The sequence below is a fragment of the Mus musculus genome, chromosome 17, assembly GCF_000001635.26.
Source record: "Mus musculus strain C57BL/6J chromosome 17, GRCm38.p6 C57BL/6J".
NCBI lineage: Eukaryota > Metazoa > Chordata > Mammalia > Rodentia > Muridae > Mus > Mus musculus.
In genome coordinates, this window is record NC_000083.6 from 34,419,382 (window position 1) to 34,443,945 (window position 24,564).

A 24,564-nucleotide genomic window follows, 5' to 3' on the forward strand; every position below is an offset into this window, starting at 1 on the left:
CCTGTGAACCCTCAGAGAGAATACAGGATAGCACGGCAGTGCCAAATAGATATGCTAAGCTCCTGTCAGGAAGACTGGCTTGGGGCCTAGGTTTAGAGTACAGAAAGTTGGGTCAAGAAGAATACCTCTCTCAAATAGCTAACAGAAACATTTGCTTCACCCTTCCACAGGGGCAGGGATGTCCAGATTCGCTTCAGAACAGAGTGAGTACCTGATGGCAAGAGCATCGAAGCACTTAGCGCTCATGGGTTCTTTGCATATGGCTGGCTCCCAACGTACTTCCAGAACTTGATAGGATATGTCATACCAGCCGGGCGTGGTGGTGCAGGCCTTTAATCCCAGAACTTGGGAGGCAGAGGCAGGCGGATTTCTGAGTTCAAGGCCGGCCTGGTCTACAGAGTGAGTTCCAGGACAGCCAAGGCTACACAGAGAAACCCTATCTCAAACAAAACAAAACAAAACAAAACAAAACAAAACAAAACAAAACAAAACAAACAAGATGTCATACCATGAGCTACACTTTGGTCAGAGATCCAGATTAGATTAGTCGTGTGTGGGTGCGTGTGATCCTGTGGCTCCTCTTGGCAGCAGCAAAGACAACAAGCCTTGGGATCAGCAGGTCCCTTGGGCATTAGACCTTAAGGTTCAGGGGAAGGTGCAAGTCTTACTGTGAAGAGAGCCTCCATACGGCAGCTGGACAGAAGGTTCTAATAGTCAGGAATAGTGAGAGTTGGGACAGCGAAGATTTCCCTGATGGAGAGGGAAAAACAGTCACGTCTCTGAGAGCTGGCCCAGGACTGGTGCGTGGGAAGAGGAAGCTGGGTGATGTGGTGAGAGCACCCCCTCTTGGTCACCCGACTTAGCCAATTTTCTAAACTGTTTCTTCACAGTTAAACCACATCCCTAGAAATTCCTGCTTACATTAACTCTTAGATGTGTAGGTAGATTCCCATTGACCATCAAGAAAGTTCACCAGTCACGAAGTTCTTTCTCCTTTCTCCCTAGGTGCCGGGCTTCTGGACCATGAGGATGGTAGGGACAGAGAGATCAGGGTCTACAGACTAGTCATGAAGAATGTGTTCCTTAGGGAATAGTGGCTTCTCTCTTTCAGCTCTAAGTGTACAAGCAGCACAAAATCTGCTGTTACGCCTCCAACTGCCTTTCCCTAGGCTCAGGCGTATGCAATGCAAAAACAGTTGTACACTTTTCCCAAAGGGGTGAACATTTCTCTTAAGATCACTGAAATAATTTCCATTCTTGTTTATTCTCACCCCAAAAATCTTATAAAACCCTTTATGAAACAGTTTTACAAATGTTTGAAACGGTGCAAAAGAGACTGGAGAGATGGCTCAGTGATTAAGAACACTGGCTGCTCTTCCAGAGAAGTCAGGTTTAATTCCTACCACCCACATGGCAGGTCACAGCCATCCATATCTCCAATTCCAAAGGATCCAACACCATTTTGTAACTTCCATGGACACTGCTAGCACATAATGCATGTAGGCAAAACACCTGCCCCATACACTAAAAGTAATTTTAAATGAATAAATACATATTTTATAGACTGTCATGAAGGCTAAATAGCATATTGAAAGATACTTTGAAAGCTACAAAATAAAACATGGGACACACAAAATTTGTGATCCCAATTTTAGAAAATGAAGTTGATAATTTAAACAGCTGATGCTTGTGCACGCTCAGCTGCTAACAGGGAAGCCGAGCCCTGTGCTGAGGCTCGAAACTCCAGTGTTCACCCACGTGACTTAAGATTAAAAAAAAAAAAAAAAGACAGTTGATTGCCAAATTTCAATATTTAGCATTATCTATGGTTAGTTATCCACCAAATTAAGACATGTAGTCTGGCATGAGTGTAGAGTAATTACAATGGTAATTTGATGAGACTCCAGGGCACTGAGGTTTCCTGCATGGACTCATTTACTGTCCCACAGATGTCCTTCTCTCTGACACTCCAACATTCCCACTGTTCTCCCTCAAACCTTTTTCCAAGTGGCTATCTATGGATGTACCCAGGGCTCACTATCCCAACAGTCACATCTCATTAAGAGCCACTAGACTTGCTTATCATTCCTGTTTGAAGGTCAATCTATAACTAAAGGAACATGAAGCTATGGATTGTAGAAACAAACCAAACAAACACACTCACACACACACACACACACCCCACACCACAAACCACCCCCCCAAGAGTGGTGGAAAGTCTGGTAACTCAGTTTGCTGCATGTACCCTCCATTTATGTTCACTGCCCCTTTCTCTCCATCTCTATGATCTGTAACATGCAAGAGTGAAGAGCAAAGACCTTCTGGATCCTCTTTCTTTTCTGAAATTAAGGGTGAAGCGATAGGAACACTGGGAAATTGATAATAATGATGTAATGATGTGGTCTTGTGGTAAATTTACATCCTGATGAGATATTGATAACTCAGTCTCCTTTCTCTTTCTTTCATAAAAGGTATTTCCCATGGGAGACACAAAAGACGAGGTAAACAGTTTCGTTTCCTATGCAGGACTGGCAGTGTTATCAATGAGGACCCTCACTGTGTCTCCTTTCCTTTAGGATCTCGTTGCTCGTTTTCATCAGATAGCGGTAAATAAATTAAATAGTGGCTTGTTAAGAAATTAATATATACGTCTGTTTAGAAGATGTTAAGAACCTTACATTTTCCTTCACTCCTCCAGACATTTCATGAGATGACTGAGGTAAGTATATTTATGGTCAAGTTAGAGTGGGCTCAGTCCTTCTCCTTCTACCATGAGCGTCTGTAAGGCCCATGTGTTACTTATCCTGTGATAAAACAGCCGAAGGAAAGAAACACGTTTAAAAGAAAGAACTTAGGCTTGTCTGCTGACTCAGATGTCCCAGCCCATGGAGCCTTGATCCAGTTGCTTTGACGCTGTGGCAAAGGAAGCACACTTCGACAGGCGCTTGTTGGGACTGCCCACAGAAAGCACAGAATATTCACTTCCATGGCAATCCCTGGTGCAAAGCCATTAATCCACAGGTTTACAAACAAATCAATCCAGTCATGAGATGAGAGTGTTCCTGTTCTAATTGCCTCCCAAAGACCCTACTCCTGGACGCTGCACTGGGAGCCAAGTCTCCAAAGTGGCCTTCTGGAGTACCACAGGCTCATGCACATCCTGCAGTATAAAATACACCTCGCTCTTCTCCAAGACTTCCTAAAGTCTCAATGCTTCCAGAACAGGACAAACACTCAAGTCACAAGTTTCCTCTGAGACCTGAGGCAAATTCTCCGCTCCGGGCATCTTCAAAATATCAGACCAAACAATTCACATAGCTCCCAGATGCACCAGCATGGGGCAAATATTCTTATTCCAAAAGGGAGAAGTGAAGCAGCTGAAGGACACCTAGACTGAAGCCGGTCCAGCAGAGCAAGCTGAGTCCCTGAGTTCATATCACACTCCAGTGCACAGTAGCACAGTCCTGGCCTTCTGAATCCCCACACCACCTCTGCTGTCTGCAGCCCACTTAGGTCTTCCTCAGGACTGATTCCACCTCACTATGGCTTCCTTCAGCAGGTGTTCCATATTCTTGACACTGCCAACTTCTTAGGGTCCCCTCAATGTATCTTTTATTTCTCTTTCACCTACTCACACTTGCTTACACGCAGGAGTAAAACCTGTAAGCAATTACTCTGTGACCCACACCAGAGCTTTCAGAACCTCCTTAGACCATGAGTCTTGGTAGAAGCTTCTATGGCTATGTAACTCTTACATTCTATATACTTGCAAGCCAGCATCACACAGATGCTATGGGAACAGTAGGAGGACCACCACTCTCCCTTGGACCATTATTTTGGTGGCCCATGAGTCCCTGGGTTGTTGACTGAGAAACTAATCCCCAAGCAGCCCTGAGAGTCTTACAAACTCAAAGTCTGATACTTTTGACCTTGCCATGGGCAAAGTCTACAAACTTCATACTGTCCTGACACAATGTAGCCAGCTTCTTTGTAAGGAGCCTGATCTCTCTAACTTTCAAGCAATTCTGTTCTGGCCAAAGAATACTTTTCAAATCTTCCCACTGTTTTCCACTTACAATTCCCACCATAACGCTGCCTACAGCAGCCACAAATAGCCTTGCCAGCACCTGAAGAGTACAGGGCCTTGAAAATCCCAAATCAACTCAGCCTCGTCCATTCACTGTAAAATAGAAGGTCAAGAGAACAATCCCCAGGAGAATTCTAATTACTGCCTAAAACCATCTTTACTGCCTAGAGTCCTGTCAGCATCTGGTCTGAGCACAGGCACAGCTGCCCCAAAAGTTCTGTTTACAGCATCTACATGATCACCACATTGGTTGACTGGAAAGATAAGCTGCCAGACAATGTTCCACAGACTCCATCAAGAATATTTCTCCTAGGCCATTTCAGATACCTTCCCTGGGGCTCTTGAAACAGACCCTCTGAATGGCTCACCAAGTGTCTCCCAAAGGGCAGAATCTGGAAGCAGCTCCTGTTAGAAGGAGAAAAGAATCAGCTATTTGCAAAATTCATCAAAAGTCCAGGCCCACACACAAGTGAATTGACCTTACATTTCATAGAGAATGAATCCCATTCTCTCAAACTCAAAGTACTGGTGAGAAGGGGATGCTTTACTACTCAACAGTCCCAGAGCAGTGGTACATGGATACCAAAGCCAGGCAGAAGCACCAGAAGAAAATACCAGCTACACCACCAAAGAACCAGGTGCAAAAACAATGGATGAAATATAAGCAGACCAAATTATGTATTTCAAAAACAAGTCATTTGCCATGATCAATAGGGAATTACTTCTGCATTCAAACCAATATGAGATAGAAAATGAAGGAATTAAGTCATAGGACCACTTTGAGATTTGTAGAAAAGGCATTTGCAAAGTCCACCATTCTTCTGTGATTAAGGCATTTGCAAATTCCACCATTAATGAATTAGGTGCATAATTAATGAAGCACCTAACTGACACTTGTAAAGATCATGTCATATTCCAGGGTGGAAAACTGAGTCTTTTCCTCTATAGTCAAGAATGAGGCAAGTCCGCTCTCCACCCCCTCTACTCCTTGCATATCATGAATCATAGAGGTGGAGAGAAAGGGGCAGGGAACACAAATGGAGGGTACATGCAGCAAACTGAGTGATCAGATTTTCCTCAACTCCTGGGGGTTTGTGGTGTATGTGTGTGCATGTATGTGTGCATGTGTTTGTTTGCTTCTACAATCCATAGTTTCATGATTCTTTAGTTATAGGTTGGTTGGTGTATCCAGTTAAGTGGCTTCAAACAGGAATGATAAGCAAGTCTAGTGGCTCTTAATGAGATCTGGATTTGACTCATTATTAGGATTTGACTCTCATGTTAGGAGAGTGAGCCCCGGGCACATCCATAGGCAGCCACTCGGAGAAAGCTAGTAAAACCCTAACTAAGACAGGCTGGGTAAGAGAGGACCTCAGCTGAGAAGATGCCTCAGCTGGAGGCAGCCTGCAATGTGCTTTATTAGTTGATGATTAATGTGGAAAGGCTCAGTCTACTGAGGATGTGCCACCCCTTGGTAGATAGTCATGGGTATAAGAATTGATAGTGAGCCCTAAGGAGCAAGAAGTTAGCAGTGTTCCTCCATGGCTAGTGCTTAAATTCTTGCCTCCAGGTTGCTTCCCTGTCTGAGTTCCTGCCCTGACTTTTCTCACAGGTAGACTGTGGGTTTGGCATGGAGTGTATAACAAAATAATAAAAGACTATGAATTTGAGAAACAATAAATGGGCAATTCATATAAATAATAGATAGATAGATAGATAGATAGATAGATAGATAGATATGTATATAAAATGTCAACATCAAAAATTATAAAAGATCATGAATTTGAGGAGTGGGCAAGATGTGGAAGGAGTTGTAGGAAAGAGATGCAGGGGGAAAATTATTTAAATACAATATTCATATATGAAATTCTCAACAAATAAGCTTACAATTAAAAATAAATAAATTTATGCAAACATATTTGTATTAGTTAGGGTCTTACTGCTGTGTACAGACACTATGACCAAGGAAAGTCTTAAAAGCATTTAATTGGAGCTGGCTTACAGGTTCAGAGGTTCAGTCCATTGGGAGCATAGCAGCATCTAGACAGGCATGGTGCAGGCAGAGAAGAAAGTTCTACATCTTCATCTGAAGGCTGCTAGTGGAAGACTGACTTCCAGACAGCAAGGAGGAGGCTCTTAAGCCCATGCCCATAGTAACACACCCACTCCAAAATGGCCACACCTCCTAATAGTGCCATTCCCTGTGCCAAGCTTAAAGCATCACATTCCACTCCTGGCCCCCATAGGCTGTTCAAACATATGTCTATGTGGGCCATACCTAAACATAGCATAATGCAAAATACATTTAGTCCAACTTCGAAAGGCCCCCATAGTCTATAGCAGTCTTAACAAAGTCCAAAATTCAAAGTCTCTTCTGAGATTCATCTAATCACTTAACTGTAATCCCCAAAGCAAGACAGAAAATCAGCTGGGCAAACTCCAGACTTTTGCATCTCCATGGCTGATGTCAAAGCATGTTCAGATCTCCAACTCCTTTTTCATCTTTGTTGACTGCAACAAACTTCTTTCTCCTGGGCTGGTTCCACTCTCTGTTAGCAGCTTTCCTCAGCAGATAGCCCACAGCTCTGGCATCTCAAACATCTTGGGGCCTCCAGTGCAACTTCAACATTACAGCTTCTTATTTCAATGTCTGGGATCCACACATGATCTTCTGGGCTCCTCCAAAGGGCTGGTATCATTTCTCCAGCTCTGCCCTCTGTAGCACTCTAAGCTCAGGTTGATTCACCCCACTGTTGCTGTTGTTGAGAGTGTGACCTTTTTTGAGACTTTCTTTGTCAATGCAATTACTATACACCTCTTTAGCTTAGCCACAGGTAGACTCTTCACCAAAGCAGCCACATTCTTCACCAAAATACCACAAAAACAGTCTCTTGGCCACGTGTTAAAATTATTCTTCTCTGAAACCTCTAGAACCAAGCTTCTACCGTTCAAATCACCCTCAGCAACAAAGTGTTCCATATTCCTACTAGGATAGGCCATCAACCTCCCCCTCCTTAAAGCATTCCATGGCTTTCCAAATCCAAAGTCCCAAAATCCACATTCTTCCAAACAAAAGCATGGTCAGGCCTATCACAGCAATACCCCAGTCCCTGGCACCAACTTGTGTCTTAGTTAGGGTTTTACTGCTGTGAACAGACACCATGACCAAGGCAAGTCTTATAAAGGGATGACATTTAATCAAAGCTCCCTTACAGACTCAGAGGTTCAGTCCATTATCATCAAGGCAGGAACATGGCAGCATCCAGGCAGGCATGGTGCAAGAGGAGCTGAGAGTTCTACATCTTCATCCAAAGGCTGCTAGTGGAAGACTGACTTTCAGACAGCTAGGAGGAGGGTCTTAAGCCTATGCCCACAGAAACACACCTACTCCAACAAGGTCACACCTAATAGTGCCTCTCCCTGGGCCAAGCATATATATCAAAATATTAGATAGGCAATTATGAGAGACCAGGGGCAAAGGAACAGGCAATGCTAGTTAAAGGCAAACTTGACATTCTAGTGAGAGTACACCCTGAAGAGCTAATGACAGGGTAATTAATATATGCTTGCAATTCACTCAGTGAATGGATTGAAAGTATTCTCATCATGACAAGGAAAATAATCTGTGAAGTGATTAGCAAACTTGTTTGCTTTAATATGGTGATTGTTTTGCAATGTTTATATCAAACCAGTGTTTGGGGTGTAATTGTCAATGTTACATAATCTTATGCCAATATCACCCCAACACAGGTAGAAGAAGAAAATACCATCAGATTACTAGAGGGAAGCCCCTGCACCCCATTCCAGATCACACAAACACTAAACACTAAACACTAAAAGTGCTTTCCTTTCATTAATCCGGGGTACAGATCCCTGAAAATTGATTGCACTGTGGTATGATTTGGACAATGAAGTTACAAGTGTTCAAAGAAGTACGGGCATTATCTGGTGGTGTCTCTGTGGCTCTTAGTTCTTGGGGACTCACCTTCTCGGTGACAATCATGCCTCCTCAGAACACAGCCAGCCAGTGGGTGTAACTTTAATTTTTTCAAATCTTACTTTTAAGGATGGTTCTTAAATGTCCCTTGTAGGACACCACCCATCAGAGGTAGTGGAAAAGAAAGGATACCAGGGGGTAGGGGGAGGAGGGGAAGTGGACCTGTGTAGAAAGGTTCTTTGGAGCAACTCCTCCCATCAGTGTTGTCTGGAACTCAGCAGTTCAGTTCACAGATCAGCAGCAGCAGCTTGATCCACTCACAAACACTTCCCAGATACACCAGCAGTCCAAATCAGTTGAGTCAGGATGGCAAACAAAAACCACCAGCAGTGGTACTACCTAGCAGAGACAGCCAGGCCTCTGTGAGTCAGCAAGAGGGACCAGGGCCAACAGGAATGCCAGGAAAAGCAAGAAACAAAGTCTTACAGCAACAGCATTTATCTACTGAAAATTAAACTCTTTAAAGGGTGGAATGGAAAGCAATAGCTGGCCCAAGAAGGACACTACCAGGGCTGCCTCCCTGGGCTCTCAGTCCCTGAGAATGAGTGACAATAGCAGAGCCTGACAGGCAAAGGTTGGGAGCCCAAATCTGAGGACTGGACTCTTGATTTTCTGTTTATGTGTTTTAGGGCCATCTTCTGGTTCTGTGGGAGGAAAGTCAGTCAGTCATCACTCCCTGGGTGAGTGTTCTATGGCTTGCTTTTAGTTCTGCCATTTTTTGTTTTGCAAGCCTTAATGTTTCAAATACTTGCTGCTGCTGTTGTTTTTACCCAAGTCTCCACCCCGGGGCCTTCCTTTTCTGTGTCATGTTTGGCTTTGCCGTTTGGCTGGATTTGTTTTTTATCCTTAAATTTGTATAACACATTCTCTCCAGTTATTGCTTTTTCAAAGAATGGAGACAATCAATATTTTCTACTAGACAGTAACCTTTCATTGGCCATCTCCCAAAAGGCTTTCTTCCCACTCCAATGGCTGTGGACAATTAATAATGTTAAATCCACATAAACAAACAAACAAACAAAGAAGCAAAAACAGAACCTTTGTGTTGCAATGTCTGCCATAGTCTTTCTCCTTTCTCAACCATAATTGGCCTCTACATCTCACATGTGAGTGGCTGTTTCCCCAACCTTTTCTATGATTGATATCTTCAGGGGAAGCTCCTCGCCATCCTGAGTGTCCCCTATTTGTCACTTCTGGCAGTGATAAGTGACTTCTACACCACAATCAGAGGATTGCACCTAACTGCAAGGCTTGACTGTGTACATTTCTGTGGCTGTAACAAATTACCCCAGCTTTCTGGCTTAACACAAGTCTACCAAGCTTCATGCCATCTAGTCTTCTGCCTTTGCACGTACCTTCCTCTGTCTTATCTGTTGCCCTCTTTTTGTTTATAAACACAGCTAGGTCATGCTTGAAAATAGAAGAGTGTGTGTGTGTGTGTGTGTGTACACCTGCCTCTCATACAAGGACTCGAAGGGCGGTTATAGACAAAATGCACAACCGCAGATCTCTTTCCAGACAGTTCAGTGCAGCAGGAATAAAGCCCAGGCTTGTGCAGGAGTCGGTACAAGTCAGTGCTATATGCTAGGAGTTTAAAAGTCTTAGCAAAGACAGGTCACTGTGGAAGCACAAAATAATTCCCTTAACAGTTTATTCAGAACAATTCTGAGACAGCCTGACCTCTGTCTATGCACTGACCCCCACTCCATTAATAGCATCACAGGTCACAGGGGTTGTTGGGGCACAGAAACCTTCACGGGGGGTATTGTTCTGCTTAACACACACACACACGTGCAAGAAGGGAGGAATTTTTTTGATGAATCTCTTGGTTAGGGATACTGTTTGGTGAAACCCCAAGACCAAAGTCAACCAGGGAAGGAAGGAAACAGTTTCTTTGGCTTACATTTCCACATTGTAATCCAATACTGAAGGAAGTCAGGACATGAACTGAAGCAGGGCAAGAACCTGGAGTCAGGAGCTGATACAGATGGCATTAGAGGGTGCTGCTTACTGGCTTGCTCCCCATGGCTTGCTCAGCCTCCTTTCTTACAGAACCCAGGACAACCAGACCAGGTAGCACCACCCACACTGGGCTTGGCCCTCCTCCAACAATCAAGCTTGTCTACATCAGATCTTCTGGAGGCATTTCCTCAACTGAGGCTGCCTCCTCCATACTAACTCTAGCTAAAGTCAATATAACATAAAACTATCCAGCACATACTCTTAAGATCAATTCCATCACCAAAATAAACAAAGTCTTACAGCAACAGCATTTGTCTGCTGAAAATTAAGCCCTTTAAAGGGTGGAATGGAAAGCAATAGCTAGCCCAAGGACACTAGCCAGTGCTGTCTCCCTGGGCTGGCCCTCAGCCCCTGAGAATGAGTGACAGTAACAGAACCTGACAGTCAAAGGTTGGAAGCCCAAATTTGAGGACTGGCCTCTTGATTTTCTGTTTATGTTTTAGGGCCAACTGGTGTTTCTATAGGAGGAAAGTCAGTCAGTCACCACTCCCTGGGTGAGTGCCCCATGCTTGCTTTTAATTCTGCCATTTTCTGACTTACATGCCTTAATGTTCCAAATACTTGTTGTTTGGTTTTTCTTCTTTTTAAGTTTTTTTTTAAGATAAGGCACAAATTAATTAACACACATTGAGTGCACACTTTCAATGTATAAACACATCTTCAGTGTATGTACACACTCAATTTTAAACTCAACATCACTGTGTGTATAGACATTCCTATGTGAACCCACCTTCATTGTGCCAATTGATAAATCTTTGTCCTATTTCTCAAGCATAGATAATGCTGAAATTCTTTCTTTTGTCCCCATTACAGATCCTTTGCCCTAACCTTTCTCAAAGACTTATAAGTGAATTATGGTCTTTAATGTCTACTTGCAATATTTATACATTCTCACTGAATGCAATATATCATTCTTTATCTTATAATTTTTACTGAAGTGCTGTCTCTTTTAAGGCATCATTACAATTTTCATCTTCCTCAAAACTTTAATATTAAAATATACAGAAAGGTGACTTATGCACCTCAGTTGAGGAATAAAATCACAATTTATAAATATATAGTTTTTTCTAATCTTTTTCTTACTGATGCATTCTCAGTATATCCCCCAGTTCTATGTTTTCTCTTTACTAGCACCCCTCCAAATTCCTCAGAAGACAATCCCTGTAACATAGTCAGTCCTTTCAAGTCTGTGATTTCCTTGGTATCACAAACCTACTGTCTTGAGTTGCGTCTTATCATTATATAGGTTACATTTCTACATAAAAACCTTGCTCCAAATGATTTCCAAATTTGCTTCTGGGGGTTATTTTGGAAATAATATGTGTGCAGGGGTCTCATTTCTCTTCTTATTCAAAAACCAACTGTTCTGTTGGATCTGTTAACCCAAGTCTCTGCCCCAGGGCCTTCCTTTACTTGTCATGTTTGGCTTTGCTGTTTGGCTGGATTTGTTTTTTATCCTTAAATTTGTATAACACATTCCCTCTGGTTATTGTTATTTTTAAAGATGGAGACAATCAGTATTTTCTACTAAACAGTAACCTTTCATTGGCCATCTCCCAAAAGGCTTTCTTCCCACTCCAATGGCTGTGGAAATTGCTCTGTTAATAATATTAAATACACACACAAACACACACACACAAACAAAAGCCCACAGAAATACCTCTGTGCTTTATTGTCTGCCATAGTCTTTCTTCTTTCTCAACCACAATTGGCCTCTAAATCTCACATGTGAGTGGCTGTTTTTTCCAAACTTTTCTGTGGCTGAAAGTATTAGACTTCAAACTTGGTCTCATGAGTTTCACTGGAGGATGGAAAATTATTTTATTTTAGCACACAGCTAGACCACACTGGAAAATAGTGATGTTTTGTTTTGATTTGATTTGATATGATATGTTGGTCTACCTGCCTCTTATACAAGGACTCAAAAGGCTCTTATAGACAAAGTGTACAAACACAGATCTCTTTCCAGACAGTTCAATGCAGCAGGAATAAAGCCCAGGCTTGTGTAGGAGTTGGTACAAGTCAGTGCTGACATGGAGGGTATGCTAGGAGTTAAAACATCCTAGGACAGCCAGGTCACTGCAGAAGCACAAAATGATCCGCTTAAACTTTTGTTTCCATCAACACAATTTGGACAATCCCAAGGAGAGCCTGACCTCCATCTGTGCACAGACCCCTCTTCCATTGACAGCATCACAGGTCTCAGGGGTTGGGCACAGAAACCTTCAGGGGGGGGCTATTATTCTGTTTAATACAGAGAGAGAGAGAGAGAGAGAGAGAGAGAGCGCAATGCCAGAGGGGAGAAAAGAAATTTGTTTGGTGAATCGCTTGGTTACAGTTAATGTTGCTATGATGAAACCCCAAGACCCAAGTTGTCTTAGTCAGGGTTTCTATTGCTGCACAAAGCATCATGACCAAGAAACAAGTTGGGAAAGAAAGGGTTTGTGCAGCTTACACTTCCACACTGCTATTTATCACCAAAAGAAGTCAGAACTGGAACTCATGCAGGTCAGAAAGCAAGAGCTGATGCAGAGGCCATGGAGGGATGTTACTTACTGGCTTGCTTCTCTTGGCTTGCTCAGCTTGCTTTCTTATAGAGTCCAGGACTATCAGCCCAGGGATGGCACCACCCACAATGGGCCCTCCCCCCTTGATTACTAATTGAGAAAATGCCTTACAGCTGGGTTTCATGGAGGCACCTCCTCAACTGAAGCTCCTTTCTCTGTGATAACTCCAGCCTATGTCAAGTTGACACAAAACCAGCCAGTACAATTGACCCCTTGTCAACTTGACACACAAACACATCGCTATTAAGCCTCAACCCTTACTTTCTTATTCATTCCCAAGATCTAAATAACTTTAAAAGTCCCACAGTCTTTGCAAATTCTTATATATTAAAATTTCTATCCCCTTAAAATATCCAATCTCTTTTAAAATCCAAAGTCTTTTTACAATTAAAAGTCTTTTAACTGTGGGCTCCACTAAAATACTTTCTTCCTTCAAGAGGGAAAAATATCAGGGCACAGACACAATCAAAAAGAAAATCAAACTCCAACTATCCAATGTCTGGGATCCACTCACGATCTTCTGGATTCCTCCAAGGACTTGGGTCACTTCTCCAGCCCTGCCCTTTGTAGCACACACCTTGTCTTCTAGGCTCCAGCTGCCTGTACTCTACTGCTGCTGTTGTTCTTGGTGGCCATTTCATGCTACTAGCATCTCCAAAACACTTCCATTAGGCTTCACCAATAGCCTCTCATAGGCTCTCTTCATGGTGCCAAGCCTCAACTCCTTTGTATAACCCCTTCGGTCCTGGACCATCAATTGCAGCTGAGGCTGCACCTTCACCAGTGGCCTTCTGTGGCCTCTCACACTGACAAGCCTCAGCTGCTCTTCACAACCTCTTCATGCTTCAAAACCAGTACCACCTGGGTGACTCTTACACATTACCAAGTTCCCCTGCAGCATGAGGTATAACCTTGGCTATCTCAGGCACACAGCTTCTTTGTCCTCTCAGAAAACACTTCCCAGAAGATTTCACTTCAATGATGCTGGTCTCTTCTTAATCTCCACTAATTTCTTAGCTCCAGCTAACCAGCATCAATAGTCCCAGTAATGCAAAGGTTTCGCTTTAGTAGTTCTGGTAACTTGTTAATCACAGCTGATTCTTCAGCCCCAGCTAACCAAAACCACAGAATCTTCACAATCAAAATAACAACAGCCCCAATAAAAGTCTTTAATCTTCCCTCTGAAATTTCACAAGCCAGGCCTCCATTTTCTGTACTGTTCTCGACATTATCTTCCAACCTCCTACACAACATCCCACAGAGATCTTAACATCCCTATGGATCTTCTAGCTCAAAGTTCCAAAGTCTTTCCACAGTCCTCCCCAAAACATGGTCAGGTTGTCACAGGAATACCCCCACTATGCTGGCACCAATTTGTCTTAGTCAGGATTTCTATTCCTGCACAAAACATTATTACCAAGAAACAAGTTGGGAAGGAAAGGGTCTGTTCAGCTTACACTTCCACACTGCTGTTCATCACCAAAAGAAGTCAGGACTGGAACTCAAGCAGGTCAGGAAGCAGGAGCTGATGCAGAGGCCATGGAGGGATGTTACTTACTGGCTTGCTTCCCCTGCCTTGCTCAGCTTGCTTTCTTATAGAGTCCAGGACTATCAGCCCAGGGATGGCACTACCCACAAAGAGCCCTCTCACCCTGGATCTCTAATTGAGAAAATGCCTTACAGCTGGATCTCATGGGGGCATTTCCCCAACTGAAGCCCCTTTCTCTGTGATAACTCCAGCTTGTGTCAAGTTGACACACAAAACCAACCAATACAATGTTCATCATCGAAGGAAGTCAGGAGAGGAACTTAAGCAGGACAGGAACCTGGAGGCAGGAGCTGATGTAGAGGCCATGGAGGGGCTCTGCTTACTGGCTTGCTCAGCCTGCTTGCTTATAGAACCCAGGAATGGCACCACCCACAATGGGTTGGGCTCTCCCTTCATTGATCACTAATTCAGGAAGTGCCCGATAGCCAGATCTTATGGAAGCATTTTCTCAGATTTGGTTACCATCTTTGAGATAACTCTAGCTTGTTTCAAGTTGAGGTAAGACTAGCCTCACAGTGAACAGGTAGTCCCTGCAGAACTTCAGAACTTCCCCAGGCTTCACTAACCCCTTGACTGAGTTCATTCTCTGTTCACTCATGTGAACAAAGAATTATTTTCTGTATTTGTTTGCTCTATTTTGTTCTTTTTCAAAATGTCTGATCTTTACTCTGTGGATTCTAGTCCTTCTCAGTACTGCCAGTGTTCCTCAGGAAACACACTAGTGCCTAGGGCTATACCTGGAGGGTGGTCCAGAGATACCAGCTCACCACACTCCCCACAACCACCGTCAGAAAATGGGTTGTGACTCTTTCCTACAGCCTTGCTTCAAGGCAACGTTCACAGAGTCTGAGCGCTCTGTCAGTCAGTGAGACACTCACTCTGGTTTTGTTTTTTGTTTTTTTGTTTTTTGTTTTTAATTTCAGGACTGAGCAGATCCAATCCTGGTAAGTCGCTTCACTTTTCTTCTGCTCTGCCAATAGTCAGCCCCTTGGTCATCACAAGGCCACATCCCTGAACCATCACACCTCCTCCAGAAGCTTAGCAGAAACTCAAGTTCCACATTTCTTGGTTCACTATAAACAGACACCCCAATACTCTTTGTCCTTATTTAAGTCTTAGTCAAATATCATGTCAGGAAACACATAGATTTCCAAATCTGCATAACAAGGGCAGAAAAATATAGGAGGTGAGGGAATTCAATGAGAACAGGGGATGCAGCATGAGTGACTTAGTGTCATGTGTCTGTGGGGGAGTGAAAAGTTCTGTGTGACTGACAGCACCAACTCTCCCAAAGATGCCTCCAAGTCAGGCTGGCAGCAATGAAACAGTGCTGCAACTGGCATTGTTTGGGAATTGATTCTCTCTGGACTTCTTGTTTACACACACACACACACACACACACACACATACATACACACATTCACACATACACACACATACACACATACACACACACACACACACACACACACACACACACACACACACACTGAAGGTATGAGGCAGCTCTCCAGAATCATGAGCTATGAGTCCTATCACCCTGGCTTATTGGAGAACAGGCTCATGCACAGGAATACACAGCTTTTGAGCCTAATGAGTAAGCCCTTTAAGATGGCAGTCAGCAAGACCAGTAGCTGTTGTTGATGGAGGGGTAAGAGCAGGAGAGGCAGGGTCACAAAGGGACCAGGTAGAGAGATGGCACTGTGCCTCCTGGACAATGGAAAGCCTTCAGGTGTAGCTCCTGAGAAGATTCTGGGGATGTAGGTGCAGTGTGTGAACCACTTAATTAGGGTTTTACTGCTGTGAACAGATACCATGACCAAGACAACTCTTTTTTTTTCCCCCAAGACAACTCTTATAAGGACAACATTTAACTGGGGCTGGCTTATAGGTTCAGAGGTTCAGTCCATTACCATCAAGGCAGGAACATGACAGCATCCAGGCAGGCATGGTGCAGGAGGAGCTGAGAGTTCTACATCTTTATCTGAAGGCTGCTAGGAGAATACTGGCTTCCAGAGAGTTAGGACTAGAGTCTTAAAGCCCACACTCACAGTGACATACCTACTCCAACAAGGCCACACTTCCTAATAGTGGCACACTCTGGGACAATCATATACAAGCCATCACAACCACTGTCTAGACTAACTCAATTTTTTTTCTTTTTTCTACTCTTCTTCAGCTATAAACCAAGGACCACAAAGTGAGTTTTTTTCTATTTTCACAATCTTATATCATTAAATATATGTTATTAACTATAGAGCTACCATACAATACTGTAAGGACCCAGCAATCACTTCTCCTCTCCTGTTCTGTGATCACCAAATGAGAGGGCTGTCCAGCTATCAAAGCAAGGTAGTGTCAAGACACTGTCGCAATAAGTATTCCCCTAACTGTGGTACCCTCGGGAAGGGGATCCCAAACCTATGTTCTTAAGAACTTAGTCCTGACCAGGCAGAGAGATGGTGCTGTGCCTACTGGGCAATGGAAGACCTAGTGTATCCTGGGAGATTCTCCTGATAGATTCGGGGGTAAAGGTGCAATGTGTGAACCACTATCCACATTAACTTGATTTTTTTTGTACCCTTCTTCAGCTATTGCTCAAGAACCGCCAAGTGAGTTTTTCTTCTATTTTCACAATGTTATGTCATTGAGTTCCCATACTAGGCAGAGGACCACCCCCTTTCTTACCTGTTCTCCAATAAGCCAGGGTGATAGGGCTCATAGCTCATGATTCTGGAGAGCTGCCTCATACCTTCAGAACATTTCTCTGCAAGGCAGTGCCAACCTAAGCAAACTCATGCCTTTGGCCACACATTCCTCAGCTCCTCAGCTCCTCAGCTCCCTTCTGTATCTTCACATTCTATTAACACAAGAGAGTCTTCCTTTGACCACAGCCCTGTCTAGCTACAACCACCCCAGGGGAGTTTCTGCTCACAGACACTTTTAACTCATGCCTGAGTGTTGACTAACATCTTTCTGATGTATGGAGGACTGTTGTCAAGGTGCCTGGAGCTGCATCCCACTCCTTAGTTGTATGAACATAGGCAAGTCTCTCCTGAGAGCTTAAACCAGTTACCTAAGTAATCACAACAATAAACTTGAAAGATTTCAAACAGCTAGAAGGATAAGAAGTAGGGAAGCATGAAGACAGAGGAGGTGACACTTAGGTCTATAACCTCAAGACTCTGAACCATATCTGGGAGGAGGGAATAGAATCACCAGCCCTCTGTGGTCTAAACTGGAAGCTCACAGTTCTTCCCTTTTTGTAATATTTTCATGAACCTTTAGAGAATTGTATATAGTTTATTTTGACCATATTGATTACTACCAGTAATGGGATCTACCAGTCCCACACCATGTCCTCTCTTTTGAAAAAACTGTCTCTCAGCAGCTAGCTGTCTTGATCCTCCAGCCCTGACAGTCTTTCCGCCCCTTTTCAGAGATGTTTTCTAAGCCTCACATGTTGGACTGTAGATGTATTAATTGGGGGTGAGCACCTAAAATACAGTTGATTTCTGTATCTCAACCAGTTGTGGTTTTCAGGAATGTTCTTGATTTCTATTACAGGTAGAACAAGAAGCACCAAGTCCTTATCCGAACCTCTGAGTACGTTTCCCCAAACTCTAACTCTATTCCTGGGTCTGCTATGCAATGCCTGCTCTGGGGGGGGCTTATGAAGGGCGGTAAGGAGACACACTCAGACAGAGGAAGCTGTTTGACTCTTCCTGTCCCTCCCAGTGTGGAAATTGCCCTCCTTTCAAGTTCCTTTAAGTAACAGTTCCACCGCTTTATGCAACCCAGTGAAGAGTCTGCTAACAAAAACCCAAGTTCACTCAGTTAAAAGCATGAGGACAATCCTGGGGCCAGGTGAAGCACTTACAAAACAGTCTAGGTTAATAACCTTAGAGGGTGGCCTCAGTCTCTTAAACAACCAGAGGAAATGCACTGACTTCCCAGAATCCTCCCACATGGAGGACTCCGTGAATGCTTGGCCTGAATCCCTCCCCACCCACCCTCCCCACAAAAAAAAAAAAAAAAAAACAAATGCCCTGAGTCATGCTCCTTCGAAACTTAAGGTTTTGTGTTTCTGTTTTAGCCGGCAACGCTGGAGACATCTGTAAGTTCCTCTCTGCATTTGATCCTCAGCAGCTTTGCCTCACTACACAGAACAGCTTTGACATTTACTGCCCTGGCACCTCTATTTCCTCCTGTGACCACTGCCCACTCTTCCCCTTCCTTCCCTGCTCTTGACATACTGGGCGCCCCTGTGAGATAGAACCCCTCCCAAACCTGCAGTACCAGCTGCAAAGGGAGACTTGTCAGGGACAGACAGACTAGCAAAACGTAGAACTGTCTCTCTTCTTAAAGCTCCAGTGACACTCGAGGGAAAAGACTAACACGGTGTCCTCCTCAGCAATGGAGAGAGGGCTCCATGGCATTCAGAGAGCACCAGCCTATAGATGGAGGGTCCCCACACCATCAGTGATGGTTTGTGGGAGGAGTGAAGAGTGTGGTGTGGTGTGGTGTGTGTGTGGTGTGGTGTGGTGTGGTGTGCTGTGGTGTGCTGTGGTGTGCTGTGGTGTGCTGTGGTGTGTGCTGTGGTGTGTGCATGTGAGCACAAGTCTAGAAGAAGGGCCTGGAGACTATTGCAGGTGGCATTGTAACAATCATCTGTCAGGAGCTATGTGATGCAGAGCAGGAGACATGAGGACAGCTGATAGGACATTTGATCAGTCCCCTGCAGCCCCAGGGGGGAATCACCTTAGATTCTGATGGAGATACCGAACCTCAGCCTGGTGTCCACCCCTGGCCTACTAATCAGACCCTGTGTTTGTCAAGGTCACTGGTTTGTCAAGGTCACTGGGTGATTTACACATACATTAAAATTTGAGTTTCATCATGCTATAGGATCTGAATCTTCTGCACTTAGAAAGGAAATAAAAGCAGAGCACGGTTGACCCCAACTGAGTCAGCTTCTCCATCCCTGTGGAGTCTCCACACAACAGCATGTGACTAACAAGAAAAGTGAACCTCCTTGGGGCTTAGTGGATTTGTTAAAGTGTCTGCTCAGATTTCTGAGGCTGTTCATACCTAGAATAGGTTAATCCTGAAAGCAAGAGGAAAAAGAATGTCAGAGTCAGGGCTCATGAGTCACACCCTGCACAAGGAGAATGCTATTTTGCTGAGCACGGGAGTCTAGGCTCTGGATTCCTTCACCCACAATCCCTGCCTAGAATAGCTTCAGTCTGTCTCATACCACCATGGCAAGCCAGGTTACTCTGGTGAACAAGGATCTAACTCATCACAAAGATAGGAATTCCAATGTCTCCTTCAGAAGATGAGGCCATAGACTCTAGCTAAACAGTTGGAGATGGCCAGCTAACAGGAAAGCGATAGGTATGTTGACATCGCACTTACTCTCCCCGGGAGGGGGCTGACCCCAGCTCGTGCTGCCCATCGGAGTGAAAACGGCACTGTTGGCTTTGGTTTTGGAATTTCCCAAAAAGAATTTTGATGCAAACTGTTTACCTCTGCTAGAGAACTAACTGATTTTGGTTTATTTTTCCAATATTTTAGCTGGAACCATTGGACCTATAAGTGAGTTCTTTTTTTAACCTCTTTGTCCTTCTATGAGATCTGGGATCCTACCCTCTTTGTACCCCACCTGCCCCAACTCTTGTCTGGAAGGATTTTCCATGCATGTTTCCTGATCACATTAAAAGTTTAGAGCACTTCCTGATATCCAAGACCTAAGACAAGGTGTCATGAAATATCACTGAGTTTAAGAAAAGGGAACGTCTGGCTGGAGAGATGGCTCAGCAGTTAAGAGCTCTTCCAGAGGTCCTAAATTCAATTCCCAGCAACCACATGGTGGCTCACAACCATCTATAATGGGATCTGATGTGTGTCTGAAGACAGTGACAGTATACTCATGCATAAAACAAATAACTTTAAAAAGAAGAAAAGACAAGGGAACGTCAAGTAGTTCTTACATCTTTATTTTATTGTCATTTTATATTTTTATTAAATATTTATTTGTTAAGATGGGTGGGTCCTCGATAACTTGCTCTGATGGAAAGTCTCTGCTCTCTCTGAGATAGCTGCCATCTTTGTATTAGCGCTACCCCACCCTCACCCCCATTGAGTTGCTTTGTGATTTCTTTGGTGAATATTGGTGGCATGCAGATTCTGCAACTGTCAACCACATTGATACACTCTTGTTCCCATTACAGTGCAGTTCTCGGCACCTATTCGTGAGTATTTGTCCTCCACTCTAGCCCTGTGCATAGCAAACCTGCAGAGGTGTGAGTGGACATACCTCCTTACAGTTTGCAAAGAGGCCATGCATGCCATGCAGTGACCTATCCCACAAGCTGACTTAATAAAAGAACACTAGGGGGCAGTATAGTCACCCCTCAGAAAAGGAAATTATATTTCTCAAACCATAAGTCTCTAAGGAAACACAAGAAGAGAAATATATGCATTACAAACCCCACATCGTCTTTCTTGATTGTCTAAGGCAATTCATCACAGAATGAAAAGAAGCCTCCAGTCTTACATGTTCCCAGTGTTGTGCAATTGGAGGGCTGCCTATGACTAGCAATACAAGCCACCCTGGGTTTTCCTAGCATTTCCATGCACAATGTTGAAAGATGGGTATTCAGTTATTAGGTATTACCTTCACATCAATTAAGCATAATGATCTCTCTCCCCATCTCTCTAGCCGGAGCTACAGGACCTATCAGTAAGTTTATTGTCCCTTCTAAACTGTAGAGCTCATGCTTTTTCTGTGACAACTAACAGGTATTCTCCTGCTCTTCATGGTGGAGTCTCAAAGGTCTCATTGTGTCATTTTCTTCGCCTTTTTGTTTCTCCTCCCCCTGGCATGTCAGTGGGTCACCTCTGGGTTGTGAATACTGACAAAGCAGAGACAGAACCCCCATAGAACCAACAAGGGGCTCACCAACATCATGCCACACAAGAGTGTGAGGGAGGACAGTGGGAGGGGAAAAGAGTTCCAGCAGGGAGGGTTTGTCTAGTCCTTTGCAAGGGTTTAAGTTAAACCTTGGGCACCCACATCCCAGGGGGACTGTTGGGCAAAGGTCTTTTCCCTGCCTGAGCTTGTTCGAGCACTCATAGCAAGGGAACGAGCTTGCTATAGCCTCCATTAGGCTCGAAGTTCAGACCCCAGCTGAGGAGGCACATAGATGAGGGCAGTCAGAGCTCAGGACACCTGCTAACTTCTGTTCTGTTTCTTTCCAGAACTGACTCAAAAAACCTTCCGTAAGTCACCTGCGTCTCCGTTGCACCTCTTGACCCTCAAGAGACTTAGGGTAGCTGTTCGTTTTCATGCCAATCATCTGTACCCATAGACCCAAAGACAGAGCACTCCCACTGCTTGATCATCGTTTTCCAGAGCTCCCCAGGGTAGCAGTAAACCAGGCTCCACAGTAAAAGGATATTAACTATGGCAGTGGAACCCAAAGTGAAAAAAATCAGCCTATGGGCTGCCTCTTCCTGACCCACTAGTCCTTATCCAGCCCTACGGAGCCAGCACACAACAAAGACTTTCAATAGAGCCCCGAAACCCTCATGGCTTCCACGAATTTTGTTCATCCTGTAAGTGATGGAAACATCAAACTTCTTTTGACTTCCAAGTTCTCAGATGACTTTTCTCCAGGACAGTCAGCTTCTATTGTCGCCAACTTCCATGGCAACTGTGACTTCCCTGATTTACATTTTTCCACAGAAACACTATAAGGAGTGTCTGGGTGCCAAGAAAAAGTTGCTCATCTTATAGCTTTATGAATTGAGTCCTAGACACACATAAACTTTTTTTTTTTGCTCACCATTTTATAGTCTTACGAACAAAAATTAAGCTTTGTTTTGAATTTCACGACCACGCCATGGATGGCTAACTCTGTAACATCTCTTTGCCGTTTACATTATTTCCCTGGACCTCAAAATGCTGACTGTGGTGAAGATAACATAGGTAGGCCTCACAGCTGACCTTAATAAAGAAGACTCTTAGTCCTTCTGCTACCGTTGCTGGGCGTCACAAGCAGGTTACAGAACATGCTGAACTGGAGAAAGAACAGGCCTAACAGAAGAGAAAGCTTAAAAGCAACCACAAAGTAAAAGAGAAGGAAGATGGCAGCTAAAGAGAGAAAGAAAAGCAAAGCTGGACAAACAGAAGAGAAATGGGAAGAAGAGTGAGGGAGACAGCAGGTGGGAGATCAGACACGGCTGAGAACAGGAAGAATAGAACAGGCACACACGGCGGTACAAAGATGGAGACGAAGGAAAATGGAGGAAACAGAGTATCTTGTACCCATGTGAAGGTCATGTGGCTGGCTGGCATTAACTTAGCAGATATTCTAAAGCTCTACCACAAGAACAAGGGCATACACTCACATGTGCTTGTGTGTGCGTGTGTGTGTGTGTGTGTGTGCGCGCGCACGCACAACATACACATACACACACACACACACACACACACACACACTTGCTATAGCAGTTTGAATATGCATGGCCCAGGGAGTGGCACTGTTAGGAGGCGTGTGGCCTTGCTGGAGGAAGTGTGTCACTGTGGAGATGGACTTTGAGACCCTCCTCCCAGCTGCCTGGAAGACAGTCTTCTGTTGTTTGTCTTTGGAACAAGAAGTAGAACTCCCAGCTCCTCCAGAGCCATGCTTGCCTTGATGATGCCAAGCTTCTCACCATGATGACCGTGAACTGAAACTCTGAACCTGTAAGCCACACATACATGCACACATACATGCACACATACATACACACACAGAACTGCTAAATTATGTTGCAAAATACTCCAAATTCTAGCTTGTCTAACTGCTCAGAGCCCAGGGGATCTGGAAAGCCATGTTCAGATGGGTCAGTCACAGACATTTTCCATCATAAGCACCATGGCTTGAGACAGTGGGAAAAGTGGGGGGGTCTTGACCTGACTCTGAATTCACAGGATTATGGTAGCCGTCTGATACAGCCTACTCAGTGTGTCCTCAGCAGGAGAAAGCTGCCAGCCAGCAGGACAGCAGCAGCCAAACCCCTTCCTGAGAGTTGTCCTCACTGTGGACTCTGCAAAGCTCAAAAGCCACCTCAGAATATTCCCTTCCATGGTCCAACCAACAAAACAGAAGCTTCGCTGTCCTGGAAAATTCCCCCCACAGATCCTCGAGGCCCTGAGTACACAAATCTACAGAAATCCCACAAGAGGCATGGCCACAGCTTCTGAGCAGGTGTCTGTAGTTATCCATTCTGGATATATGCTACCCACCAAGGCTCCTTCCTACATAAGCAACACTGAGAACGAGGTGATGGGTTTCCAGTCTTCAGATTGCCGAAGCAGCATCAACTGAAAGCCAACTCTTCATTAAAAGCAGAAGGCTCCGCTCACTCACTGTTCAGACTCTGAAGCTAATCAAACTCAGACAGCAGACCCAACCATTAGCCTCCAAATAGCTAGAAGCTGGGAGAGGGATGAACAGGGCCCTCACCTACTACACCTTTATGCCCCTGGGACATAGTAGGCAGTGACTCAAAAAAAAATCTGACTCAATGCCAGTTCCTCATATAAGCTGGCAGAGGGGGAAGCACGGTTCTGTCTTTCTCTACTGTTCCCTATGCCCACAGCAGCCCCACAGTGAGTGTTGCCTGTGCTTTTGTTCATAGTTTGCAGACTGACCTAGCTCTCCACAATCTCAACACTGTCCCTGCACCCATGCTCTGCACCGCCCCCCCAATAAAATGCACACACACACACAAAACTCTTCAGCAAAAACATTCAAACTAATGTCAATTCTAATTTCTTTTCAGTGCAAACTCCTGGACCTATTGGTGAGTGAAAATGCCCTGGTTCATTATTAGTGACTTTCTCTGACTAAGACTTTGGCTTCCAACTGTTCACAAATTCTGCTCGTTGGCCTGGCTTTTCCTTGTATCATTACCATCCTCCTTAAAGACTAGTCATATTTTAGAAAATGGGGATCCCACGGCCTTAAAATTAGCATTAAGCAGCATGCAATCATATACTTACGATTGTAAGGATATGTCAAACATTGGGAGAGTTTCCAAGGCAAACAAAATGGTGAAGCGGATGGGGGAAAGCTTAAAGGGTAGGCACAGATATAAAAGGGGGCTGGCGAAGAGATGCACATGTGCCTGATAGGATGGGGGTGGAAGAAGGCAAGGAAAGGCTACCCCTAAGGATCTCACCTGTAGTACCTACACAAAAAGCAAGAATGAGGAGGCAGCCCCTGCTTCTAGCTAAGTCTACAGAAAGGCTGGGTGTCATGGGGACGATTGATGCTTACTGTTGGAGTCA

The 24,564-nt window shown here is 44.3% G+C and overlaps 1 protein-coding gene across 37 annotated transcripts in view; it reads left to right on the forward strand.

Annotated features, from left to right (window-relative positions):
• Nucleotides 1-24,564, forward strand: part of BC051142 (cDNA sequence BC051142) — a 61,968-nt gene that overhangs the window by 20,615 nt on the left and 16,789 nt on the right. For 11 of the 37 annotated variants that reach the window (XM_017317553.2, XM_017317560.2, XM_017317561.2 and 8 more), the window contains 15 exons: nt 171-203; nt 1,006-1,032; nt 2,472-2,606; nt 8,714-8,764; nt 10,550-10,600; nt 15,146-15,166; nt 16,402-16,422; nt 16,814-16,834; nt 17,790-17,828; nt 18,319-18,339; nt 19,800-19,820; nt 20,456-20,476; nt 20,947-20,967; nt 21,486-21,506; nt 24,057-24,077. In XM_017317553.2, the coding sequence (XP_017173042.1) occupies nt 171-203; nt 1,006-1,032; nt 2,472-2,606; nt 8,714-8,764; nt 10,550-10,600; nt 15,146-15,166; nt 16,402-16,422; nt 16,814-16,834; nt 17,790-17,828; nt 18,319-18,339; nt 19,800-19,820; nt 20,456-20,476; nt 20,947-20,967; nt 21,486-21,506; nt 24,057-24,077 (525 nt within the window). Of the gene's footprint in view, nt 1-170; nt 204-1,005; nt 1,033-2,471; nt 2,607-2,698; nt 2,720-8,713; nt 8,765-10,549; nt 10,601-15,145; nt 15,167-16,401; nt 16,423-16,813; nt 16,835-17,789; nt 17,829-18,318; nt 18,340-19,799; nt 19,821-20,455; nt 20,477-20,946; nt 20,968-21,485; nt 21,507-24,056; nt 24,078-24,564 lie in introns of those variants that run through there. The other 26 variants (XR_876520.3, XM_011246526.3, XM_017317556.2 and 23 more) reach the window with 23 other exon arrangements.